General features: G+C 27.9%; 2 protein-coding genes and 1 non-coding gene across 3 annotated transcripts; 1 reads left to right on the forward strand and 2 right to left on the reverse strand.

Moving 5' to 3' along the window:
• Window positions 1-348: 348 nt before the first annotated feature.
• On the reverse strand, window positions 349-1,486 carry LOC136085040 (zinc finger MYM-type protein 5-like). Its single transcript, XM_065806399.1, has 3 exons — window positions 1,161-1,486; window positions 985-1,080; window positions 349-903 (listed from the first exon to the last, which is right to left on the reverse strand). The coding sequence occupies exons 1-3, from the start codon at window positions 1,341-1,343 to the stop codon at window positions 691-693; spliced, it is 492 nt and encodes a 163-aa protein (XP_065662471.1). The 5' UTR covers window positions 1,344-1,486; the 3' UTR covers window positions 349-690.
• Window positions 1,487-5,514: 4,028 nt separating this feature from the next.
• Window positions 5,515-5,586, reverse strand: trnap-ugg (transfer RNA proline (anticodon UGG)). The gene has a single exon. It is a non-coding gene; the product is annotated as a tRNA-Pro (tRNA).
• Window positions 5,587-9,012: 3,426 nt separating this feature from the next.
• Window positions 9,013-9,538, forward strand: LOC136085335 (uncharacterized). The gene is made up of 2 exons (XM_065806633.1): window positions 9,013-9,352; window positions 9,402-9,538. Exons 1-2 carry the CDS (start codon window positions 9,013-9,015, stop codon window positions 9,536-9,538), a joined length of 477 nt encoding a protein of 158 aa, XP_065662705.1.
• The last annotated feature ends 17,684 nt before the right edge of the window (window positions 9,539-27,222 follow it).

The following is a 27,222-nucleotide window of genomic DNA, read 5'->3' on the forward strand; positions in this document are numbered from 1 at the left end:
CTAAGTGTAGTTGGAGAGTCTTGTTGTGCTTGGCCATGAGCTCTAGGGTAGCTAGAAAGTTGCCATTGTCGTCTTCTCCAATCATTTTTGATGAACCTAAAAATTATATTATTAAGACAGATTTATTTAAAACAATAAAGAAGCATTTGTTTTATTTTATGATGATTCTATGATGATTTTATATTATGATTTATGAATATTATAACATATTTATTTAAAAGAATAAAGAAGGATTTGTTTTATTTAATGATTTCCAAAATATCTAGTTAATCTTATAAATATAAGCTAAATAGATTTAAAAATAGTTGGTATCACAATAGAATAATTGTAAATAGATTTACCTCTGAAACTAAAGTTTCGTGACGCTAAAAAAAGAGTAACATCTAAGATGCATCGTAGAATTTCACGCCACCTGGCTGCTTCATTTCTTATTGAGTTTTCAAGAGCTGCATCTATTCCGCTTTGATTTTCTAAGCTTTCTAGCGCCGTTTTCCATTCTATGTAAAAGTTTCGATGCTGGGCGTTATTCTGGTGACTTTTGACTTTCTCAGGTAGCTTGTGCCAGTTGCAGCTTATTCCATCATTCCATCTTAGAAGGTGCGACTGGTGTCCGATCCCAAAAGATTGTTTGCTTCCAAACAGAGAACACGGAAAGCAAATAAATGATTTCTTAGATACACTCCAGACCAGTCAATCTCGGCATGTCTTCTCCCCGTTGAGAGAAGTTTCGTAGAAAATTGATTCAGGAACCTTCTTCTTATTAGAATCTTTCGGGAAAGCTGAAGGATTTCGAGAAAGCCCCTGTAGAAGCACAGAATCTCTTTCCACTTTGGAAAGATGTGCTGCCCACAAAGCAGGATCATTGGAAGGAATGGTAGCGATGGGTTCTTCTGTTGGCAACACCTGAGAATAAATTTTAAAAATTCTTATTTTATTAGCTTAAAAGTTTATTAACATCATTTCTTTTAAAGAGGTAGAACTTACCAAAATATTCTCTTCATTCACAGCTACCATTCCGATTTTTGATAGGGGCTCTCCCGAGCTTTCAGAAATGTCAGTGACATCGTTTTCAGTTCCAACCTATAAAAATAAGTTAAAAATTTATATAACATTGAATTAATCAAATGGGAAAATATCCATTAGCGGGGAAAACTATTTACTACTTGAATCGATTGACTTGGCAGGAAAGAGTTTGAAGCAGTAGGACTTTCATCTTCTCCTTTTTTTGTAACTGTAATACCACAGTCTTGAAGAGTGCGTTTGTTCTTTTCCTCATTCGCAGTTCTTTGAGCAGCATTCTTTCTTACTTGACAACCAGAATCTTTCTTTTTAAAACCAGACATGTTTTAATTCTTTTTGAAACAGCATCCGCTCATAAGCAAAGAACTGTTTGAATTTCTTCTTGATTGGGTCTATCAGACTATCACATCGATATCACGTGTTTCAAAATTGTTTCAAATTTGAGAGATTTTAAAAATTAGAGAAATAAATTTAATAAAATAGTTTTAATATTTTATATCAATATCAAACTACTTGGATTTAATCTAATCTCTTTTTTTAATAAAGTAAAAAATCTCCGTTTTTAATTGAATGAATGCACTAAAGTTATTTTAAACATTTAATTCAGCGGGTTGTTAAATTAATCATTAGTATTCACTTTATTTGCGAGTTACCGCTATATAAAAAGAATCGCTTTATTTAAAACTAATGTTTTGAAAGTAATGCTAATTTCTTAGTTTTAAAGCATTAATTACTTTTTTTATTTAAAAAGTCCAATTATGAAGCACTTCATTACAAAGTTGAAAAATTAAACTAAAAAAAATTGACCGTCTAAAAAAAGCAATTGACCGTCTATTATATGTTTTAGCTGGTCAAATTGACCGGCTGCTTTAGATTTCTTATTTTCCACGCTGCTTCCCAGTACTTCATTTTTTTTTAAAATAAACATGAAAAAAAAAATTATTTATATTCGGCTTCGTGCGCCCCTGTCAACCTGGCGCCCGGGAGCATATTTTGAAACCCTATACAGGCTCAGAATAGGCAGAAAAATGAGCAATCTGATTCGCTGATTTTGAAAGAGAGGCAAGTGCGATTTTGTTGAAAAATTAAATTAATATAATTAAAATCAAAACAAACAGATTTTTGAAATAAATTTCAAAGTTATGATATACTAAGTTTATCAATACAAGTCATGTATATAACACAGGAAATTCTTTTTTTTTTAGTACTCTTCAGAGTATTTAAAATGTATCAAAATCTATTGTACAAGAGAATTTTCACTCGTAAAAATTTCAATAAAGTTTATCTTGGTGATGAAGATTTTATCTATTGTTAATTTTAAGAAACGAAAAAAAAATGTGTTGAAGTAAATTTGAAAAAATCTACAAATGTGTTTCTCTTAAAATATGCCCTTGGCCTTAAAGCATTCTCAAATGCATAGTTTATATAAGTATGTTGTACGATACTAATAGTGAAGCACTTTAGCATATAAAGTTTATATGCAGTTTTACGTGACTACTGGTGAAGAACCTTATTTATAAACTGATTTACATGTTTATTATAAAGAGTTGAAAATTAGAGTTTTTTAAAATAGAAAATTTGTACTAATTGCAAAACTAGCTTACATGTTCCATGTCAATATATGAGCTCTGAGGAGATTTTGTTTTCATGCTTTGTTTCAACCATAGTTTGGAGGAGGCTGATATATTTTTTTACAAAAGAAGTGATATTTATGTTTGTCTACAGAACAGTAATTTTTGTACAGTTTCATATAAACACTGACATTAAAAGCAAGAAAAAGTATTTAAGTCAAATAAGTTAACCAAATAAAAGTGGATTATGGCATAAATAAAAGTAGATTATGGCAAATGATTATGGCATTTTTGTATTGCAGTAATTGAAAGAAAAAAAGATTTAAAAAACTAAACTAAGTGGTTAAAATCAATCGTTTTAATGAAAAAAGAGTAATAAAAAAAAGAAAAGAGAATTATCAAAAAAAAAGCTATTATAAAATGTGTTTTGTATGTATAAACTCTTGAAATATTTCACTTGAATTTGCATGTGTGCAATTTTGCAAGATTTCTAAATGTGTTTCTGATCAAATATAATGTCCGTGTTTTATAAAGCATACTCGATACAAAGTTTATATGCAATTGCACCAGACTTCTGGTAAAGTACTTATAATATGAAAAGTATAAATTTTAAGCTGAGGTAGAGGTTGTTCTAAGCTCGTTACTGCATCTTTATACCAACTTGTTAATTATAAACAGTTTAACATTTAAAATTTTGGAAAAAGAAAATTTTAACAGATGTTTTGCCAAACTAGCTTACATGTTCCATATAAATCTATGAACCCTGAAGAAGTTACTGTTCAACCTAAATTTTGAGAAGGCTGATAAGGCGTACATCAATATTTTTCTTTATATATATTATAGGATGAAAATTGGATATTAATCTAATGGAAATAATTTGAATAATAAATTGGATAAAAATCTATTGGAAAATTTAACAAAAAAGTGATATTTTTTTTTTCACTGAACATTAAAACTTTACTGAGTATTAAAGTCAAAAAATTTAACCAAATAAAGGTGAATTATGGCAATTTTTGTAATAAAAATAACTTCATCAAAATTAGCTTTTACATTTGAAGTAGCAAGTTTTAAAAAAAAGTTATTAATATTACATCAAAATAAAACATAACACATCTCTGTTTTTATATTAATAAACAAGAGATATTCACAGATATTTAAAAAAAGAACACTTGTTTTTATTGGTTATATTAAAAATTACATAATAAAACTATGAATAAAAATTGTAAATATGAAGTACACTTTATTTAAGATTTTTTTTCTAATTTTTTTAGAGCAGACATATTTTCTTTTTTTTCTGGAATATATAATGTAAAATAAATTATTAGCATTATAAATATATAAAATTTATCAAAGTTTGCTGCTTTATTTAATATTATCTACCATCAGTTGCTATTAAAGGATACACATTTTATATTAATTATAGAATACAATAACAAGTATTTTGTTCAGGTTAAAAGCTATTTATCAACAAACATGTATTGAGTTTTGAAATTGAAATGAACAACAACATGAACTTGCATGTTGGCAATCTTTCTTGTTTCTACCTTTTTACAGTTAGTTTTTCATAAAGGTGTGTTAAGTTGAGATTTATTGCTTTTGGTAATCAGTTTACTATATCAAAACACACTTGTGGACATCAGGTTATAGATTTTTTCTAATAGCTTATTATGCTACAATGCTTTGTAATCTTTTATTACTATATATTACCAAAGGATATCTAAATTTGCTTTTGCTTACAATTGCTTTTAATTTTAGAGTGTTGCGAATCATCTGGGCTAGCTATAACAACCAATAAGCAATACTCTCAAATTTTTTTAGTGTTGTATATAATTTATATATGGGAGTAATAAGTGTAAAGTTCTAAAAAGAAATTAGGCTATTTTTTCAAAATACTTTTCTCGCTAAATGATTGGATAAATGGGAACTTAATTTGAAAAAAAATATACCAAGTTAATACTAGTCTATCGATATTAGTAGGTAAATTTTAACTGTTTTAAAAAATCTATCGTATGAGAATCACAGCATAGTCAAGTTTCACCATCTGGTTTATAGTTTGTTACAATGGTTGTCTTTTTTATATCTTAGAATTATAAAAACAATTAGAAAAACAAACTAATTTTTTCAAATCTTTATTTTTAAGAAAAAATTCTGAAAATCACGGATGTTTGAATTGTGAGGGTTTGTATAAGTATTTGTACTATATTTCACAAAATTGGATAGAAAAATCATATTTTTTTTTTGCTATTATTATTTGGTTTTATATGCAGTTACTCAAATTCACTTTTATTATTTAAACGTTTTTTGACATTTGTTTTGATTTAAACATACGCGCAAAAGCCTCTCTTTCAAAATCAGCGAATCAGATTGCGCGAATTTCTGCCTATTCTGAGTCTGTATAGGGTTTCAAAATATGCCGCCCGGGACAAAACAACCCAGTAGACCCCCCCCCCCTCACGGCGGCCCTGGTTTTTATCTTTATTTTAAATTTTTATTTTTACTAAATTTTTAACTCTTTTAGGATTTTATTTCAAAATTCTTTATAAAAATAACGCATGCGCAAACTCAAATTTTTTTTTCAATAACAAACATGGTTTAAGTATGGAACAAGATCGGCATGGTCGGCGCAGTCTACCGATCGTAAAACAAACATGGCCAAATATTGGAATATGAACGGCATTACCAGTGCAGTGGAACCGTTCATCAGCCAATAAATCCCATGCGTGGACCAAGCATGGAGAGTTTGCTGGGGTGTCATTATGAAAATAAAAAATACGCAATAGACAGTAGATACAGGGCGTCATTAAAATTGTAAAAAGATTTAAATATCATTCTCATCAGTTACTTATTTTGTTATTCGCTGAAGAAGTTGAAAAAAAGTAAGATTTAAAATAAAAAGATTAAAGTTAGAATTAACTAAAAGACGGGGCTCAACCGGGATTCGAACCCGGGGCCTCTCGCACCCAAAGCGAGAATCATACCGCTAGACCATTGAGCCGCGTTGAAACATACAACAAACAAATTAGAAATCTATACATGAATAATGCCTCGAAGTTATTCTGTATTTTCTTGTTTAAAATAATAATAATTTACAAAGTCGACCAAAGTTAATATTTTACACTCTTCCTTGTGATGACATTAGAAGGAAAGCATAGTAAAAGGTAATAAATCATGCGCATTTGAGTAATTGTCAAATCAAAAACAGTCTCCCAAAAGAAAGTATCATTGTAAATGATACCTTCTTTTAGGAGACTATAATTTGTTACCTTCTACCATGCTTTCCTTCTAATATTATTATATGGAAGAATGTTGTGAAAAGATATCATGTCTGTTCACAACATTATTTATCTGTTGAGTTTTAGTTTTAATAATTTATTAAAATATTAAATGAAGAATATTTTTACAAGTTACCCAATAAACATTGAACAGTTGGTAAATAGTTGGCCCGATCCTAATAACCAACTATTAGCTACGGTTGGCCCAACAGCTGGCTATTTAGTTGGTACCATGAAAAAAGCGTAACGCTTTTACCAACACTTAGCCAACTGTTTTATAAACTGTTGGCTAAGTGTTGGGCTGTTAATGGTACATTAACGGCCCAACAGTAATAAAACAGTTGGCTAACAGTTGGTACCATTACTGGCCCAACTATATGATTTTTTTTCGCGATTTTTCAAATTCGCTTTTGCACTTTAATTGAAAGTGCAAATGTTATAAATTTTTACAACTAATTTTACAACTTGATGTGATGGTGAAAAATGAGTTGCATATTTGAAATCAAAATGAGAAATGCTATACAAAAAAAAATTGTTTGCTCGGCATCAGAAAATTTTTTGTTGTTGTTGACCTGTGTAATAATACAGTAATAATTATTGTAATAATAACAGTAGTAATAACAATAACAACTACAACTATAATAATAACAGTAGAAATTTACAACAGTAACAATAATAAAAAACTAGCAGTAAGCAACCCTTAATAGGGGTTACGAGTAATTAAATCATTAATAACAAAAACATAATATTTAATATTAAACATAATATTAAAACCTTAATAACTTGATATATTATTTAAAAAATTAAATACAAATTTATCTATAAATAATATTTTAACTTTGACTCCCTATCAGCAATATCATTGCTTATAGTTAACGACATAAAGACCGTATTAACATCAGTTAAGTTCTTTGTAAAATCTGTCAAAACACAGGTACCAGGAAAAGAAAGTCGAGTAAAGCCTGCAAAAACCTAAAAAAGAAATAAAAAAATTACAATTTTTAATTAAAAAGTATTATTTGCATTTTACTGTTAGTAGAATTAAGATAATAATATAACAGAAAATATAAAGAATAAAAAATAGCTGTAACAGCCTAGGTCTATCAACACAAAACACAGCAACAATTGCGCACATCATAAAATATTAGTAAGCACACAATACTGTCTCCCAAGTAATTAAAAAAGTTTTATTAATTCTCCCTCTCATCTACTAGAGAGAGAGGGGGAGGGAAAGAAAGTGCTTGCATAGTAGCATGTTAAAAAAGTAAAAAAACACGCACTAAATAGTAGTAACTGGTTTTATTATGTTACAAGTAAATAAAATTATTTTTTCCTTTGTTTTAATTTCCAGCATTTCTTAATTAAGCTCCAGCTTCTCTCTAACTGTTGACTAATGATTAATAGAGTAAATTTCACATCATATTAAATTTACAAAATTAAAACCATGCTTCAACAGTAAGCAAACTAATCAAGTGATGACAAAGGCAACTAAAAAAAAGAAGAACATAATTATGTTTGAAATTGTAAAAAAATTTAAAATCATTTAAATTCAAAACTGTTATTGTTACTATAAATAGTAAAATTCATACTTTGCTTTGTTCTAAACTGTCTAAAGTAAAATCAAATTAACAGACATTAACACTGATTGACACTTAATTCTAGCAAGTAAGCTTTCTGCTCGCTGAGTAGAAAACTTACTTGCCAGAATATTTATTTTAAACATTTCCACAACTATTAATTTCATCTTGCCTAGACCTATCTCTTTTACTTAAATACAACTATTTTCAAGTTGCCTATTAATATTTGCCTTAATAACTTCTTTGAGCCTAATATTATCCACTTCAATTTCACTATTATCATTAAACATATTGCCAGTAACCAAATACACCATGGCCTAGGGGCCCCGCAAAAAAAGGGGCCCCAAAATCGAATTGCAACAAAATTAAATTTTAATTTTTGGAAAGTGCATACATTTTCATTAGAAAGTAATTGTGTAAAAAATTTTACTTTTTTATTTTTCTAAATATTTTCATGATTAAAAAAAAAAAAAATATTATAAGACGAAAATTAAACAAAAAGCATTTTGCAACATTTTGTTCATTAGTATAAATAATAACTTTAATGAACAATCAACTCAACAATTTTATTTAACATTTGACATTTTTTTAATAACATTACATTTTTTTATTAAAAGTTCAACCAAGAACCTTCTAAAATAATATTTTCTAGAATTACTTGGTTCAACTTATCAAACCAAGAAAACAACTATAATTAGGGCTGTTTTTCTAATTAATTAAGGTTTACAATAGTAGTAAACATTTATTTGCAAAACAGCCTGATTAATTTTGCAGATTGATATTAAAGACGGTAGTTAATAATTTGTTTTTTTATTATTTGTGCATAATGTTTTAAAATATTCAATTTAAAATAAAATGAATGCGTTTATTTTAAGAAAAATTTTGCACGCTTTTAAGTAAAATATCTCAGTAATTGAAGAAAGTAATTGTTTTAAATTTTAAATTGCTTTAAACTTAAGCGATATTTTGGACGCTTTTAAGTAAAGTAAATAAGCGCGCTGGGAAAAAAGTAATCATAAATTTTTAACGTTTGTTTCCCTGTTTACTTTTAACAAACTTTCGCTTATTTATGTAGGCTATTTTACTTAATTTTAATAATAAAAAATAGTGGAGTGTTATCTATTAGAAAAATCAGTGCTCGTAAACAATAGCAATTAAATTAATTAAATGTGTTCATTTTCAGAACCTTTTAACAGATATGGGAAAAAGCTATGAAAGTGGAGCTGCAAAAAAAAAAAAAAAAAAAAATAAAAAAACATCAAAAAATTGATAGTTTTTTTATTAAAAGCAGAATGTCATGGTAATTCACCAACTTCAGCTAATCTTGCAAACTGTGGCATAAGTAAAGAGGTAAAATATTGGATTTTGTAGAGGACTCAATTAATGAAACTCAAACTTTAAACAAGCAATTGGAACTCAATAAGGAGAGAGTATGTTTCCCTATCGATTTGCCATTGAATAGGAAAAGATCCAGGATTTTGGGAAATTCTTTCAGCTGAGGATATACAATTTTGGATAGAGAACGGTTCGTTAAAATGTCAAAATGCAGATTATGACTTTAAATCCTCTAAAATGATGTATCAAGATCGCGATCGATATTGCTCAAAAAGCTTGTTAATGGGGAAAAAAGTAAATGGTGAAACGTTTAATAGAGAATGGCTCATATATTTTCCAGCATTAGGTTGTGTATTCTGTTTTGTCTGCAAGCTTTTTGAACTCTCAAAATGTGCTTTAGCTTCAACAGGATATAAAGATTGGAAAAATTCAGGGGCATCAATTCAGGGGCATGAACACTCATCAAACCACAGAAAAGCTTCATTAGCATACTTTCACAGAAAATATAACAAGATTTTTTTAAATGATCAACTTCTTAACGAAATTCGCAAAGAAAAAAAACTACTGGAGAGAGGTTGTAAGAAGAGTTATAGCTGTAATTTGCACATTGATTGAAAAAAACTTAGCTTTTAAAGGTTTAAATGAAAAATTTGGGTCTGAGAGCAACGGGAATTTTATTGGTCTGCTTGAGTTGATTGCTCAGTTTGATCCTTTATTGGCCAAACACAAATCCTTTATTGGCCAAAAACAAAAGTTATGGTGACAGTGGTTCTGGAAAAACAAACTACCTCTCAAAGAATATATGTAATGAATTAACTGTATTAATGGCAAGAAAAGTTTTGCAATCAATCAGCGACGATGTTTTAAAATCTAAGTATTATGGATTACCAGTAGATTTAACACCTGATGCGAGTCACAAAGATCAACTATGTGTAATCTTGAGGTACATTGATCAAATTTCTAATGAGCCTATTGAAAGATTTGTCAACTTTATTCACATTGATAATCACACCTTTAAAAAATTTAGCAAGTGCAACCGTGGACTTTTTAAACATAAAATTGAACTTGGAAATCAGCAACTGCAGAAGCCAGTCTTATGATAACTCAAGCAATATACTGGAAAATATAAAGGAATAAAAACTAGAATTTTGGAGTCCAATAAGCTGGCAAAATTCTTACCATGTTCAGGTCATTCTCTTAACTTAGTAGGAGAGGCTGCTGTAGATTGCTGCATCGAGGGAATAAATTTTTTTGGTTTTGTTCAAGAACTGTACAATTTTTTCTCTACTTCTACAAAGTTGTGGCATGTTTTGCAAGTAGTTCATTGAAATCACTATCGAATACTCGGTAGAGCGTTCATGCTGACTCGGTCAAAACCATTCACCAGAACTACAATAAATTAATGGAAGGATTGGTCAAAATCAATGAGTGTGAAAGTTTTGAAACATAAAACAAGAGAATATGGTATCAAATTTTGCAACGAATGAATGCTGTTTCCAAATCATTGCAAAGTGCAAAAATTACTCTAGATACATGAGCTGAACTTTATTCATCTCTTGGAGATTATCTTCTTGGATTAACTAACACATTCGATTTAATAGAACAAGATGCAAAATTACTGTTACCAGACATAGATTATTTACAAGAGACACCGTAATAAGAAAGCGCTACTAGGTGAAAACTGATCAGAAGAACCTTATTTAAGTCCACGTGAAGAGTTCAAGACAAACGTTTTTTTAAAGACTATTAATAATCTTACTACAAATTTAAAAGAAAGAGCTCAATGCTATCAGAAACTGAATGACAAAATTGTATTTTTAATAGACACGAGATTCAACAAAGATAAGCTGAAGACATGCGTTAATTGTCTGGTGGAAGACTACACGGAAGATATTGATGATAATTTATATGCAGAAATTGAACATCTACATCTGTATTTGAAATAAAAATTTTAATACTCAAGTTCCTGAATTGTCGCATTTGTTTTTGTACAAACTTATAAAGGAAAAACAAACGGAGGCTACATTTCTAAATACTGAAATCATTCTTAGGATTTTCAAATGTTTCATGAAATCCAACTGCTCTGGAGAAAGGTCATTTTCAAAATTAAGATTAACAAAAAATGATCTGCGATCAACTATGTCACAAAAAATGTTAAACAATTTTGCATTATTATCAAGCAACGCAGACAAAATGAAGTCAATGATTAAAGATTTCGTTAATGAAAAATACAAAAGATTATGTAGATTTTAAAAAATATATTTAAAAAATTGAAATAAAACTTTTAATTACGTTAAACTAGGACTATATTTTTTTAAACTAGCATATTACTTCTAAATATGGGGCCGCAGGCTTTTTTTGGTCTAGGGCCCCTAAAACTGTAAATCCGGCTTTGCCAGTAACATTACTATTGTTAAAGCTGAATAATAAAAAAATGTATAAGAATCTTACAAATTGTGATCTTTTCTAATCTAAGACTACATTTCAACTCAAGATTTATTGAAATCCATATCTTTTAATGTTTATATACATAAGTCGTTTATTAAATATATTTTTCAATATTTATTTACATCAATTATTTTTAATTTAACAAAGAACCTAGACTACAATGCACAAAATTTTTTAAGTAAGTGATCAACAAATTACTGACTGTAATTTGTTGATCACTTTTGTGTCAACAAATTACAGTCAGTTTTCCATGTTAAATACATAAAATATATATCTAATATAAAACAAATCCAATATAAAATAAATAAAAAAATAGTAAACTTACTCAAATCAGTACCAGTTATACTGTGTGAAGTGACTAAAAAACACTTCAGTTCTTTCCAATTGCACTTAAAAATAGCTTTCAATTGCACTAAAAAATTGCTTTCCAATTGCACTTAAAAATAAAACAAAACTTGCTTAGCTAAGTTGCCTAATTCTTAAGAAACTGAAAACAAATAAGTAAAAAACCAAGAACAATCAAACATTTATTTATTAAAACTGCTATATTTAAACAAATTAAATTAAACAAAGAACAACATCAATTCTCCTTAAAGGCTAAAAAAAATTTTCAGCTTAAATTTGCTTGTAGACCTTGCTTGTAAAACCGTGTGAATAAGAAACACATTTAGAAAAGCCTAGAAACTACTTAAAAATGATATATTGAAGTTTAGACATTAACTGAACTAATTATTAGTAGATGTTTTTAAAAAATTCATACAAATTTACGATACTTTGTTCTTCTATATCGCATAAATCCATCATATGATAAATATGAAATGAAAAAATGTAATAAATAAGTAAACACAAAGAAAAAGACATATATGAATCGAAAATCAATGCATTGATAGATTATTGTCAATAGCAATAAGGGCATAGAAGTAGTCATTTAGGGAAGTGCTAAAAATAATACCATATAAGCTATACCTACATTTATAGATTCAGTCATTCTCAAACACAAAATGCATACATATAAATTAATATAATAATTTATTTAACATATATATATTTATATATTAGAATATAATAACCTATATATATATATATATATATATATATATATATATATATATATATATATATATATATATATATATATATATATATATATATATATATATATATATATATATATATATATATATATATGTATGTATATGTGTATATATATATATATATATATATATATATATATATATATATATATATATATATATATATATTAATACATATATATATATATATATATATATATATATATATATATATATATATATATATATATATATATATATATTACAGAAATGCACACGTAAACATACTACTTTATACGCACATATACATTTTAGCTGTATTTTAACTCTTATTAATAGTTAAAATAGAGCTAAAATATCTAATACATAATAAAATCATCATAAAGTTAAATTAAAAACTCTAACAATTGTTAGAGTTGAATGACATTTGTACAAATGTCAACATTTATATCTGAATGTGTAACTAATGAATAAAAGTAAAATATTTGTACTTATCAGCAAAACGGTTATATTAAAAGGTGAAGAAAAGTTTGAGTTTAAAAGTTTAATTAAAAGGTAAAAAAGCGTTTGAGAGTAAAAAATTTAGATCCTAAAATACTTTTTGTAGGTATTTTTACTTTTTATTCACAGGAGTACCAGTCTATACATTCCAGGTAGGTAGTCACTCAATAATAAAAGTAAAATATCCTATTTCAAAATAGTAAAATGTTTAATAAAGATATCAATTTAACAATAACTTGAATTTATCAATTTAACAATATTAAACAAAATTTATCAATTTAACAATAATTTAACAAAACTTATCAATTTAACAGTAACTTGAAAATAAGTTAATAATATGTAACCAAATAAAAAAATTATCTTAAAATCTTTAAATTTCATAAAAATCTTTGATAAATTTTAAAATTTAATGAAAACATAACTTTGAAATGCATGCAAAATAAAACAAAATAAAAATACGAAACAAAAATATAAAAATAAAAGTGTTAATTGATATAAACAATAATGCAGATCTAATAATAAAAAAATATAACTTCAAAATTCAAAGATTTTCTAGCAGTTTTTCTTCACACAAATCGCGCTCTTATCTCAGCCAAATAAAAGGACAAATAAATTTTAGTTTGTATAAATATCCTAACAACACGATAAAATAAAATTAACATAAACTTATTTCATAATTAATCTGCTTTTCATTTTTTATTTCATAACGAATCTGCTATTTCATAAATTAATCTGCTTACATTTCTCAGTTAAACATGAACAACACTGATGTGTGGCCTGTTACATGTTGCAGTTGAAGAAATTTGTGAACATTTTTTCATACTTTTTATATATATACTAAATATGACTACTAAATTAGTAGATATATTTAGTATATATACAAATAGTTTGAAAAAATTATGCTTTAAAAAAAGGCATATCCAGAACAAAGTTCGTGTTTTGCATCAGTTTGAGTTCAAATCAAGCAGCATCACTAAAATTGGGATTGATGGTGGAAGAAACTTCTTGAAGTTTAGCTTGAACATTATTGGCTCAAGGAGATCACAGACACAGACTGCATATCAAAAGACGACAATTCTCACTAATTCCAGATCTCTGGATTCTGTTGTCAAGTAGTAACTAATTGTAGTCGCATTCCTGAAGCCGCATTCCTTCCAGAAAACTACAAGAACCTTGTCAGAACACTATTCTTATTGAGTGTGACATGAAAGTTGCTAACATTTTATGAGAAATCCAGTCTTACTCCAATTTACTTCCTTGCTGCTGGTGTGACATCACTTCAGACAATTTGCAGTCAAAAGGAAAAACTAGAACAATTAAATCAATAAGAACTCAATTCCAGCTCTACAACTCACATTCAAGAGGAAGCAAATTGCAGGCAATGAAATACTTAAATGTAATTCATGAGCATTCATAAGCCTCTCATCCAAGCAGAGAAGGCTTCCAAAGCTGTCTTGGAACTTAATTTTCCGATGGAACTCCACCTTTTGCTTAGGGTGGTGAATCATCTTTAAAAGGGTCTTCGGAAAATCAGTGAATGGCCTTTAAATTTGCATTCATCAACATTCCACCTACCGAGGTGGAGAGTTTACTGGAAATGACTAAAAAACTTACAATCAGAAATGAATAATTTATGATTAGAAGGAAAAATGAATGAGCAGCCGTGGCGCAGTGGTAAACGCACTTGCCTCAGAAACTAAAGATCCATAGTTCATACCCCACCTCTGAGCAAGTTTTTGCGACATTATTTCGAAAGGAGGCATGAAATTCTTATTTAGTGCTCTTCAAAAACCTCTTCGTTTTCTCATCAGTAAAAGCTTCCATAATATAAAAGATGTTTAACTCCAACATGTGTTGCCTGCAGAAAAACTAGAGAAAGGGGATGTTGAAAATGTTTGTGAGAATGGTAATGGCGCCAGCAAATACTCCAGTATTGGAAGCAGTGTTGACACAACATGCCTCCTGCGAAAGAAGTTGATCTGATTGGTTATTAAGGAATAAGATTCTGAAACTTCATACTTAGTATGGAGCTTTAGAACCTTATCTCTTAATAATAGGGTTTCTAAAAAATCGCATTTAAAAAAAACCGAGCTTTCGGTTTTAATTTAAAAAAAAACAAACAGCGGTTAACCGTGGTTTTCCATTTTCCTTGTTAAATATTAAAACTTATATAAGTTTATCTTGCATTGTTTATTTAAAAAGTTATTTAAACAAAGTGTTCTAACATTATTTTTATATTTCGAAATAAAATTTATGACTTAATTTTATTGTAAAAAGATTTTAAGAAAACTAAAGATTTCAACGATTCATCAGATAATCGTGATTTGATTTTTGTGCAAAAACTAGTGCATCTGTTGGGCTTTATGAAGAGAATCGCAGTGTAAATTTTTTTCAAGATTTTTTGTTCTTTTGCTTGTATTGGTACAAACAAAATTTTGTTAATACAATAAAAACTCTTGCTTAAGCCATTTAAACTGATCAGTAGATTTAAGTGTGTAATTTATCTTTATTGAGAAGTGCCTTTAGTTCATTCTTTAAAAAAAACAGTTAAACTTCCGATGTTGTACATGGTACTTCATCTAGTAGTGGTTTCTCATCATTAGATGTAAATCCAAAAAGCCTAAACGCAAGTTTTCCATCAAAGTTTAAAGTTTTTTTTAATGGAACAACTTTAGGATCTTTTAGGCACGTTAATAACTGCTTAACATTTTAGTTAATTCTTTATTCGACGCGCTTTTTTAAAATTTGAATGCAATAAAGATGTGATTTTTGTATTCATAGCATAGTTTTGCATGCATGAGTTGAGTAATAGTATCTGCTGTCGATAAATTTACATCTTTACTGCTAAGGAATTCCACTGCAATTTTTGCGGGGTCTAAAGCGCCATTTAATGAACCTAATGACTCAAAAACTAGCTTGCTTGTTACATCAAGAGAACTTAATTCAATAAATGTCTGGAATAAGCATTTATTAGATTTAATAAAAACGCAGTCATTCCAAAAAAGAAAATTCTAACGATGACGAACATTCAGATGCACTTTAATTTCTTTACCAAATTCCTCCGTAACTTTCTTATGAAATATTTGAATACGAACTGGTGACATTTTTATGAATTTCATTACTTTTCGTTCATTCATCAAAATTTTAGGGAAGTCAACATTAATCTTATTGTTTACTGATTCAAAACTAAAATTATTATCTTAAACTCCATGTTCATCCTCTTCTGAATCACTGTCCGTTTCCACTGTACGTTTGCGTTTTTATATTTCTTGTATAATGTGTCGCATACACCAAGATGAATTGCATAATTAAAGCAAAACTGATAAAAATTGTCCGTTAATTGCAAGAACTTCTTGTTGATTTTTGCACCTTCTTAAGTAGAACATACTACATTTCTTTCCATAGAGATACAATGAATTCAAATGATCCTTAATATTTTGTATTAAACTTTCAGCTTGACAGGAACCAAAAATCCTAATAAGGCCAGTTTTATAAGTTTTCTTACATTTGCTTTCACGCAGGTTGCCACCAATGTACATTCTGTACCTCAAAGATGTATATTCCTCATGCGTTAGGCTAAATTTATGTCCCATTTGATTTTTTTCGATAATTTTTTGTTTCATTACTTCCTTTTTATCAGAAAAATCTTGATGGATTAAAATTATCACAGTTGTTGGACTTTTAGGAAGATGATTTCCTCTTTATTGAATCAGTTAGAAAATAAACTTGTTGTAAGTTATCGTGTTAATGGAAACACGATTTGTAGCTAAATCATCTACAATTTCTTTAAAGCTTTTTTTTTTAAATAACTGTCCATGGTTTTAATTTTTTTTTCCGGTGGTGGATTTGAGCTGCTGCTTGATTCTCCAGTAGAAGGACTACTAATAGTAATTCCATGACACAAAGTATGATTCCCCAAAGTAGTTGTGAATCCACCGGAGCATGTTACAACAAAACCACATCTATTACAGATGCCTTCAACATCTCTTGAACTTTAAATTTTACGCCGGGCAGCAAATTTCCAAACTGATGACGTGATGAAGATGAAAATATTTTTAAATAATAAAATAACAGAAACATTATAATGAACTATTTTTATTACATACCTATACGTTAATATTTTGTTTTAATCCAAAATACACACTAAAAATACCCGTATGTTTTTGTAAGAAATAAAAATCTTTAATATAAAGAAGAGGCTATCCTATTTGAGTATTTGAATGCTTTATACTCAAATATGTTTGTGTGTTTTATTTGATATTCGAACATGTTTTTTTAAAATTTTGAATAATTTTGAAAATGAAAAGACGTGTTAAGCTTTCCAGCAAAATACAATCTAAATCATAAAATAAAATTTAATTACTTACAGATTTGATTTTTTTACCTTTCTATAATAAAAATAATCATTCAAAAGACATCATGCAAAAAAACTGCCAAAACCGTTTTTATACCGGTTTTGACAAAAAACTGTGTTTTCGGTTGTCGGTTCAAATCTGTTGGAAACCCTACTTAATAATATGGGAAAAAAAAATTGTTTCTCAATTGAATTAATTTTCTATGTATTGATTACTTTTTTTAAATTTATGTTTGTGTTTAACTAATATTCTTTGCTGAGTTGCTTATTTTGTATTTACATAATTAAAAATTGCATTTTTTTTTTATCTGACAGCAGCTCCAGAACTGATGAGTTCTCCAAAACCAGCCCTGTTCCAAACATCTATTACGAGAGTATCACATCTATAGTTGGGATCTTACAAACTACAACAGCTCAGTAGATTTAAACTTCAAAGACCTTCTAGATTTGACAAACTGCATATATCTAATTATGTTTCCAATGCTAGAGAGCTGGTTCATAGGTAAGTGATTAGTAGGATACTTTGGAAGAAACAGTAGTCTTCTGGGATTAGTCTGTATCTTTCTTTTTTCTGCTATAATTGTGGCTTTCTTGCAAAAACGAGTCATTTATGGCATAAGCAAAATAACTATCTTAATGTGTCAAAGCGATTGGCTGGTACTGCAAGATAATGTTTTCGACGGCCAAAAGAGCGATGTATCATCATTTTTGATTCGCATATTAATATACCTAATTTTTATGTATGCTAATAACTTTTTATTGATTAAAGATACAAATTTATTTACAATATTTATTAAAGAAAAAACTCGTTTAATACATTAATTCACTGGTTTTAAAACTAGTATTTGTGAATTAGGTATGATCAGGTGTAGGAATGGCAATCCGGGATCCCGAAATCCCGGGAGTCCGTACAAATTGTTCGTCCCAAAATCACGGGATTAATCTCAGAAATTTCCCGGGATTTTGGGATTGTCATAAAAAAAGTAAATGTACAAAAAGTTTCAGCTTAATTGTAATTAAGAAATTTAGACATCATAAAATGTAAATATAGGCTTTGGAATTGTAGCTGCTTGGTTTTGTAGCTGTTTATCCTCTTTGCAATGTTTTCTTTGTATTCTCCCTCTTTCTGTATTTTATCAAAAATGCAAACTAAAAACATTGTTGCTTATCTGGAAAACATGTGCGATTAAACATATAAACATTATGGATTATTTACATTACTATTTTGAATATACGTTTTTTATATGTTTGATCGTACATATTTTGTACAATTAAACATATAGAAAATGTATATATAGTATAATATTAAAACTAATATATTATTAAAAATAAATAAAATTTCAGCACTTGCTAATTGGAAGATTAAACATTTTTAATAAAAGAAAAACCTTTTTATTTTGAATTTTCTAATTCATTCTGATTCCAATGTTTGCATGTATTTAACTTCATTTTTATGTCCACTCTATTTAATTACAAAAATGTGCGTGATTTACATAAGTTTAATAAAGTTATCAAAATATAGAAGGTTTATTATTAATTAAACTACAAAAGTTTACTTTACGTCCATTCAACTGATGAAGTTATCCAAATACATAAGGTTTATTAAATAAACTTTAGTTATCGTTATTTTAAGTAGAAATTGTTTTTAAAGAGAAAGATTTTATTCGAGATTCAAATGACTCATTGTTAAGTAATGAAACATCTAAAGTTAACATTAGGCACCAAATTATTGATTATAACGAAAATGTCAGGAAAATTGTAAAAATGTTTAAAAGGTTCTCAAACAGAAATTATTTACAAAAGTACGTAAAAATTGAGTTTAGAAATATCATCCATTTAATCATGGATTGCAAAATCTGATGTAACAGCTTAAATGAGAACTTATAATTTTAAAAACTATTGTGCTAAAACAGCACGTCTAGATTTAGAATTGGATTCCAACATCGATGATTCAATTAAGATGAACGAGAAAGAATGTAGAATAATATCTGCTTTAGTAGTACTTTTACTCCCAATAAAGCAACTGTGGTAGCACTTTGTCGACAAGACGCAACTTTAATTTCTTCTGACAATGCATAATTGTTTATGTTGACAAAAATAAATGAATAACAATCTGAAATTGGAAAGCAATTGTACAATGCCTTGAGTCACCGAATTAAAGAGTGGAGAACACCGTTAAGGAGCTTAGTATATCTTCGTGGCCAGGTTACTTCATAAAAAATTCCAGAAGTTTTTCTACCAAATACAAGTACCAAAAATAAAAAAATTATAATATAAAGTGTTTATACTGGGCAAATATAACAACAGCAACAGACTTGAGTAGAACAATGTCAAAACAATTAAAATGAACAAATTAAATGAAGTGATGGAAAAAAGATTGGCAGCATTACAAACACAAAATATAAAGGTAAAAAATAAATTATAAAATTTAAAAAGAAATACTGTTATTTGAAAGTAGTAGCTTATGGATTAGATCACCTTAAAAAATATATGATTATATATTATCTATACGGCCAACAAGTATGAATTCTGAAAAAGCCTTATAAGTTTTTATGTTCAAAAAATCAAATATAATTAAGGGATGAAATGATTGACACTTTAGTTTTTTAGGGTAGTACATTCAAAAACAAACATAACTCATGTATATTCATGCATGTTCATATTATTTTTAGTTATTATTTTTATTTATACTGTGTTATCATTTTAAAGTATTGTTGTATAATTTAAATTACTTAGTTTCATTAATGAATGAAGTACTTTATTTATATCATAATTAAATTAATCACTTTTAAGCATTTGATAAGTACTTAAAACGTTAGTTCTTCTTATGCTTCTCTTTCTACAATTGCGTTTTTTTCTATTTAATCCCGGAATATACCGGGATTTCCCGGGGACAACTTTTTCAATCCTGAAATAATTGTTGTGTTAATTTGGTGCAAAACAAAAATATGTATGTATCAGAACAGTAGAATGTTATTTTGTTTTTATTACAAAATATAAAAGAAAGCCCACGTTATCGTTAAAGCATGTTTGTTCGCCTCTTAAAACTTTTTGCGTAAGCATACCTGAACCTGTTTTAAAAATAAATATGCTCATTGAACATGCAAATTTGTACACAGTTTTTCATATAACAAAAATTTAATAAAAAAACTGAAAATTCACATTAAATATATAAACAGAGATTAACTTAAAGAAGATACGAATGAAAAGATTATCACCACAATCTTATCATATATATCCTACAAAAAATCTTTTTTAAAAAATTGCATGAACTATACATTACAAAAATAAATAACACTTATAAAATGTGTTTCCACAATAAACTAAAGGTATTAATTGTTAAAAAAAAAAAAATTTAGTCAGCGTTTGATCGAAGGTTATATTTAAACTTATACATAAAGAATCTAACAATATATAAGTTATATCTAAGACCTTCATTGTTTTCATTACACGTTGTTTTATTACAATCTTTTTTGTTCATAAAGTTTATTACTTTACATGTGTAGTTTTGTAATTTTTTTAACCTTGTTTTATATGTATTTGCTTATACAATATTACCGTATTAAAGATGATTTTGAACAAGACTAAAGTACAACATTTTTTGTGATTTAATATCCAGTAAATATCTCAATTTATACAACGCACTTATTGCAGAAGATATTTTTGATTTTATGAGACCTAAATAGTTTCTCCATGATAAATTTTCATTAAGTACAGTTCCTAATAATTTTGGATTATTTTCTCGAAGTATTTCTTTTTTATAAGTTATCAAGTTAATTGCTTATCTTGCTTCAAGGAAAAGTGTAGCAATGGTTTTTTAACTGTTCAAAGACAGTTTATTGGCTTTAAACCATTTTTGAGTTTAAAGCTCATAGTTTCAAACAGAGTATTTGAACTGAAATGATTGAAGAACAAATTAGTATAGTCAGAATACTAACTTGTTCTTCAATTATTCCATTTCAAATGAGATAAAACATGGTTGTAAAAAGCATTGATGAATATTTAAATGTATGGAATTCTTTTACTTATATTATAATAGATAAATGAAACAATTTTAAAAACATATTATACTTTTTACAAACTAATGTACTTTTGTTTGATATTATTTTGCATAAGAAAAACAAAAGAAAACATCATTTCAATATTTTTCAGAAAATAACTTGCTTAAAAACAAAAAGTATGCTTCGTTTCCGAAGACAACATAAAACCCTATAGGTTGAACGTTTGACACATCAATTACATCACGATCTTTGAAAATTTGTATGTGAAACACTTTGAGTTTCCACTATTCTTTAAACAAGTAAAATAAATTTATGTATGATTGATTGCAATAAACTTTTGTGCATGCAATATTTCAGACAAGTTTTTTTGTCACATTTGTTGGACATCTAATACACAAGTTAGTAGTCTGTCTAGTCCCATGAAGTCATACAAAGTCACACGAAATCACATGTAGTCACAGAAAGTCACACGAAGACACACAAAGTCATACAAAGTATGAATGTAAATTCCATAATGCCTGAACATTTTTTAAAAATATAATCGATAATCAATATCTCATTTCTTTTGAAAACCTGAACTAAATTGTACAAATATTTTACTTTATTTTTATTTATATTAAATAGATATATTGTTGCTCAATACGTGCCAATAGAATTCTTATAAATTATTTAGTTTATCAGGGTTTCCAACCATATATGGTTGTATATAAAGTCTAGAGTTCTATTTAAACACTATAATATTTAAATAGAACTTTATTAAAAAAAAAAAAATAGAACAATCAAAAAATACGACAAAATTATTTAAAAAATCAGGGTTTCACTGACTTCTTTTGAAATTTTTTGTTGATTTTTTTTGACTCTATGTATTTATTAAAAAAAGTGTTAAAATAAACCAGAGGGAACCAGAGTAACCTAAGTTTTTTACATCAAAATGTCTATTACTGTATTTAAAATTAAAAAATACGACCTAATCATAAAAAAAAAATCACAAACATTGTTTAAATGTTGAAGAAATCTTGCCTAAATTTAATTTATGACAAATTTATATTGTAGTGCGACATTATATAGAAACATTTTATGAAGTATGCCAAACAATCTAGCTCACAATATGTACGAAAGAGCAACTTTCGTTTTCATCGCGTTATGCTTGATTGATTAAGATACATTATGTTATTATAGACGAGCCCCTCATTTTTGTGGCTCAATGGTCTAGCGGTATGATTCTCGCTTTGGGTGCGAGAGGCCCCGGGTTCGAATCCCGGTTGAGCCCTTTTATAATTTACAATGGTTCTTACAATTTATAACTAAAATAAAACTTGTATTCTTTAATACAAGATCTTGTATTATTTAATACAAGAAAAGTTTTATTTTAATATTTAGTCTTTTTAAACATAAAGCCCTAATGAATCTTTGAAAATAAGTTTAAAAAAACATCAGATTAGAAAAAGCAGCATATTCTGTCAATGGTAGTCGATTTGCAAAATTTATTGTTTTTTAAAACGCTTTTTTTAACATTTGTAAATTTTCAATATACACAATTACGCAAAATACAATACCTAAAGACCCAAAGGTGCAATTACAATGAAAATTTCAGGGTACATTCATTATATTCATATGCAGGAGGTGCACTAAAATTAGGTTTCAATTTAAATCGGTTCATGAAACACTGACAGATATTTACACTACTTAACATTTGCAGCTGGTTGAATATGGTAAACTTATTTTCACTCCCAAACTATGAGTATTCAACACATGTTTCTACTACAACTCCTACATCAATATGGGATCTTTGTAGTGATAAAGTTTTAAAACAAATAGATGATCCTTTCTTGTTATTTGGCATTATGCGTATTTTTCTTTTTCTGTGTTTTTAAGTTTGGATAAGCGAGCCAAAAAAAGTATTTGTTAAAATTGTTTTGAAAGTTGTATACTTTAGTTTTTGATATACAAAACTTCTAGTTTCATTTTTTTTTTTTTTTTTTGATAATTAAAGCTATATAAAAGTTATGTGAAACTTTTTAATTATTGGTTTAGTAACACCTTAATGACATCAATAACTTTCATCTCAAACAAAGCATTACGTCTTAAAGGTCATGTACATTTTTCAATCTTTTTTATCAAAGTGTTTATTATTCTGTCATACACTACTTAAAAAAACTGCTAAAAATAAAAAGTACGGTCATTACATTATGTTCATATTAAAAAAAAAAAAAGTCTAAATATTTCAAACAGCTGTAGCATTTTACAAAATGTCATGAATGTAAAACTTGTAACCTTTTTTTATGTCAGCTTTTAAGCACTTACTATGTCATTTTATTCAGCTTTACTTTATTTAAAATGGTGATTATAGTAATTGAACATTTGAAACGGTTATTCAAAACCATGAAATAAAAGCAGCTTAAAAAATTGTCAGACGTGGCGTGCATTTAAACACAATCGAACAAAAACCTCATTATTGTCACCGCATACATACTTGACACACCGCTCCACCTATTACCGCTCCACCGCAGGAAAATCTTTTCAACTCAATAGTCAAATTTTGATTTACGGTTTTTTTTTAACTGTCTTTACAGTTGATGAGTCCAATGTGCATTTAAGTTAAGCTTCAAAACAAGTACGCAGTGAATAACTTTTTTTAAGTCGTGCTTTAAAGGTGAACTGCAATCTTAACACAAAAATGTAATATAACATCTACAATATCTCACAACTCCTGCGATAAGTAACGTGACTGCTGAATAGATTTAAAGCGATGCCTAAAGCCATCTTTGTCTAAGTAATGCATCTTTAAACTGCAGTAAACAGATGAATAAACTGTCACGATGCAGATGACTAAATGTTTCCGATTCGTCAACGGATCCATGCTTGCAATATGTAGTTGTAAAAGTCTACTCGCTGATCTCAGTCATCGGGAATGATTTAATTACCATAGGTTTTTGTTTGACAGAGCGAGTAAACACTTCCCCTTGAATATTGTTGAGATACTTGATTTACTTAATGCAGAATAGCTAGCTTTGCTAGCTATTATATTTACCAATAGTACTTAACTCCACAGAAAAACAATGAAACAGAATATGTGAACTTATTTCAATCCGAAAGATGAACATTGACCATAATTTGTCAATGTAGAATACTCACCTTCATGGCATTCCACATTAGGGCACTGCCTAGTTATAACTTACATGCCGTTAAATTAATAAGCCGCAATTTTTGCGATATTTTAAGATTATTTTTGCACATGAGATTATGGCTACGTGATCAAATAACTTAAAACGCCATCACATATGATATTTAGTTATTAGAATTTTGATGCCTCTAACAATTTCTGAAAAACACCAGTGTTCCACATTACGTTACTATTCCACTATCGTCGCTTATACTCTATATTTATTTATAAAGTTTTATGAAGATCTAATATTATTCGTTAAACGAATAGTACTATTTGTTTAAACTAATCGAAGTTTAACGTAATCGAAGTTTAACAAACATTGGCTATTCGTTTAACTTCAGGAGGCGAAGTAAAACGAACTTCGCCGGTGCTTCGTCGGTGCTTCGTCGGTGCTTAGTTTACATCAGAAATGAGAAGTAAGATGTGTTGTGATGATATAAATATGCAGGTGAAAAAGTAGGAAATCCAATTCCTCCAACTCTTAATATAATAGTTTACTTATTGAAAAATAACTATCCTCCTAATATTTTTTAAGATTTTAGGGCTCATAATTCTAGTTTCTCATAAACTTGATTTTTATGAAATAAAAAGAAGCGGGGAGTAATCCTAACCTTAATCAATCAATCAGTTTTGATATAAACAATCTGAAAAATATAAATTGTTATATAATAACATATTACAGACTAAAGACCTAAGATATTTTAAAGAAAAGAAACATTTTAATTAATGTCCTTGCATACGTTTTGATACTGTTTAAGAAATTATCGTTAATGCTTTTTACAGCTATGTTTTATCACATTTACCAAACTCCTTGTTGTCAAACAATATCAATGATACATTTTATTAAAAAATGCATATAAAATTGCTTATTTGTTTTTTGTTTTTTTGTTTATATTTATTTATTGTTAATAGGCAATGTTAAACGTCATTTTAAATAGACATGTATTAGTGACATTTAAAATGCTAAAGAAAATAAATGTAAAATAAAAATGAGAAAAGTCATCATTAAAATGAAAAGTTAAAGAAGTATACTTTTGAAAGATCGTTATATAACAACCTATTACAGCCTAAAGGCCTGAAATAATTTAAAAGTGAAGAAATAATTTTAATTAATTAGGTTTTTGTAATATGGCATTAAAAATGCATTTTTTATTTTAGAATTTTGACCCTCTGTGAAGAACTAAGACACCATTATGAATACTTTTTGAATCATTATTAAGGTGAAATTGGTTAAAACATTCATATCTTTTTCAAATATGAGCATAGGCTATCTGCTATATGCCATATGCCATCTGCTATATGCCATATGCTATATGCTATATGCTATATGCTATATGCTATATGCCATATGCCATATGCCATATGCTATCTGCTATATGCCATCTGCTATATGCCATATTCTATAATCTAGGAATCTGCTATATGCCATATTCAATAATCCGGGAAACGTCCATCGGACGTCTGGACGTCCAGGAGACGTCTTATGGACGACCTCCGGACTACGCATGCCCACTGGGATGCTATTCTTTTCATTTTTAGCAATTCTTTTAAATAACTAAATTGTAATATATTAAAATTTTTTTGAACGCATATCCAAAGGCAACTTTTTGATGTTATTCCATATCCATATTTTATTTTTTATACTTTCGCATATACTTTCATTGTATTTTATTGGAGATAAATAAAACCCACTTGATCAAGAGTTTTTGGGGATTTCGTGTTTTAGATAACAAGTAATTTTTTTCTAAATAGATTAAAAAAACTCGAGTTCTTTTGCATTACTTATAAAAGTACTCAAAAAATGAGAGAGAATGTAAATAAACGAGAATTATGTAAAAGTATAAAAAATTATTCGCTTTTGTTTCTACATTCTCTTTAAAATAAAAAAATAATCCTGGTTTAATTACTTAATATTTTCTTTTGCATAATAATTTAATATATAACTGTGACGAGTACGAGACCTTTATGACGTAATGTTTTGTTTGAAATCAATAGCGCGTACCGTTTGTGCTCTAAAAATAGAACAACTAAATGTAGCGCAAGTGATTATGGGACAACAGTTTGATAAACGTGAAGAGCAAAGCTCCTACAAAGTATTATTCTTAGGGAATTTGTAAATCAGATTCTAGATATAGTGATAGATTACCTCCGGAAACATTTTTTATAAGGTTTCCTATATCTGGAAATATTTAAGAAATAAAGACAGACTGGCAAAAGCAAATTAAAACTTTTTAAATTAAAAACATAGCTTCATATGTTTGAAATTAGAGATTTGAACAACATCAGTAAAACATTAGTGTTTAAAGATAAAAAAAGAGTCGTATATGGGCATTATTTGCTTTTGTTGGTCCAGCAAAATATGATTTAAGTTACTAGAGTTCCATAACCAAAGATATTACACGAAAGAAACCAATTTGTTTTGAACATTGAAAAACAGCTAGTTCATGAGCGCTTATTACTCTTTTAAGTTGATTAAGGTGATTTTACTGAGTTTTTCTGTGAAATGCCACGTGATTATTGTAAACAGGGCAACAGCTATTCTTCACATAAACATTGTACCATGAATTGTTTAACTGCTGTAAATTTTTGCCAAGGCATGTATTCATATTGAATGCTTAAACAAATGGTTAATAAGTTCTACTGCTTTGCTGCTAGTTTATGCAAGTAAATTATTCCAAAAAAGATTTTATTGAAGTCATAGTGACTAATAATCCAATCATAAAAGCTATTTTTATAGCAACATATCATAAAAATTACATTATTACCTAATAACTCTTTATTTTTAAATCTCATTTTAACAATTTATTCTACAAAATAGAGAGCTCAATGTTTTTAAAAGAACAGAGCAATAAGAAATGAGTTAAAAATATCAAATAAAGTCAAAAACTCTCAAATGTTTTTTTA

The sequence above is a fragment of the Hydra vulgaris genome, chromosome 09 (assembly GCF_038396675.1).
Source record: "Hydra vulgaris chromosome 09, alternate assembly HydraT2T_AEP".
Taxonomy (NCBI): Eukaryota; Metazoa; Cnidaria; class Hydrozoa; order Anthoathecata; family Hydridae; genus Hydra; species Hydra vulgaris.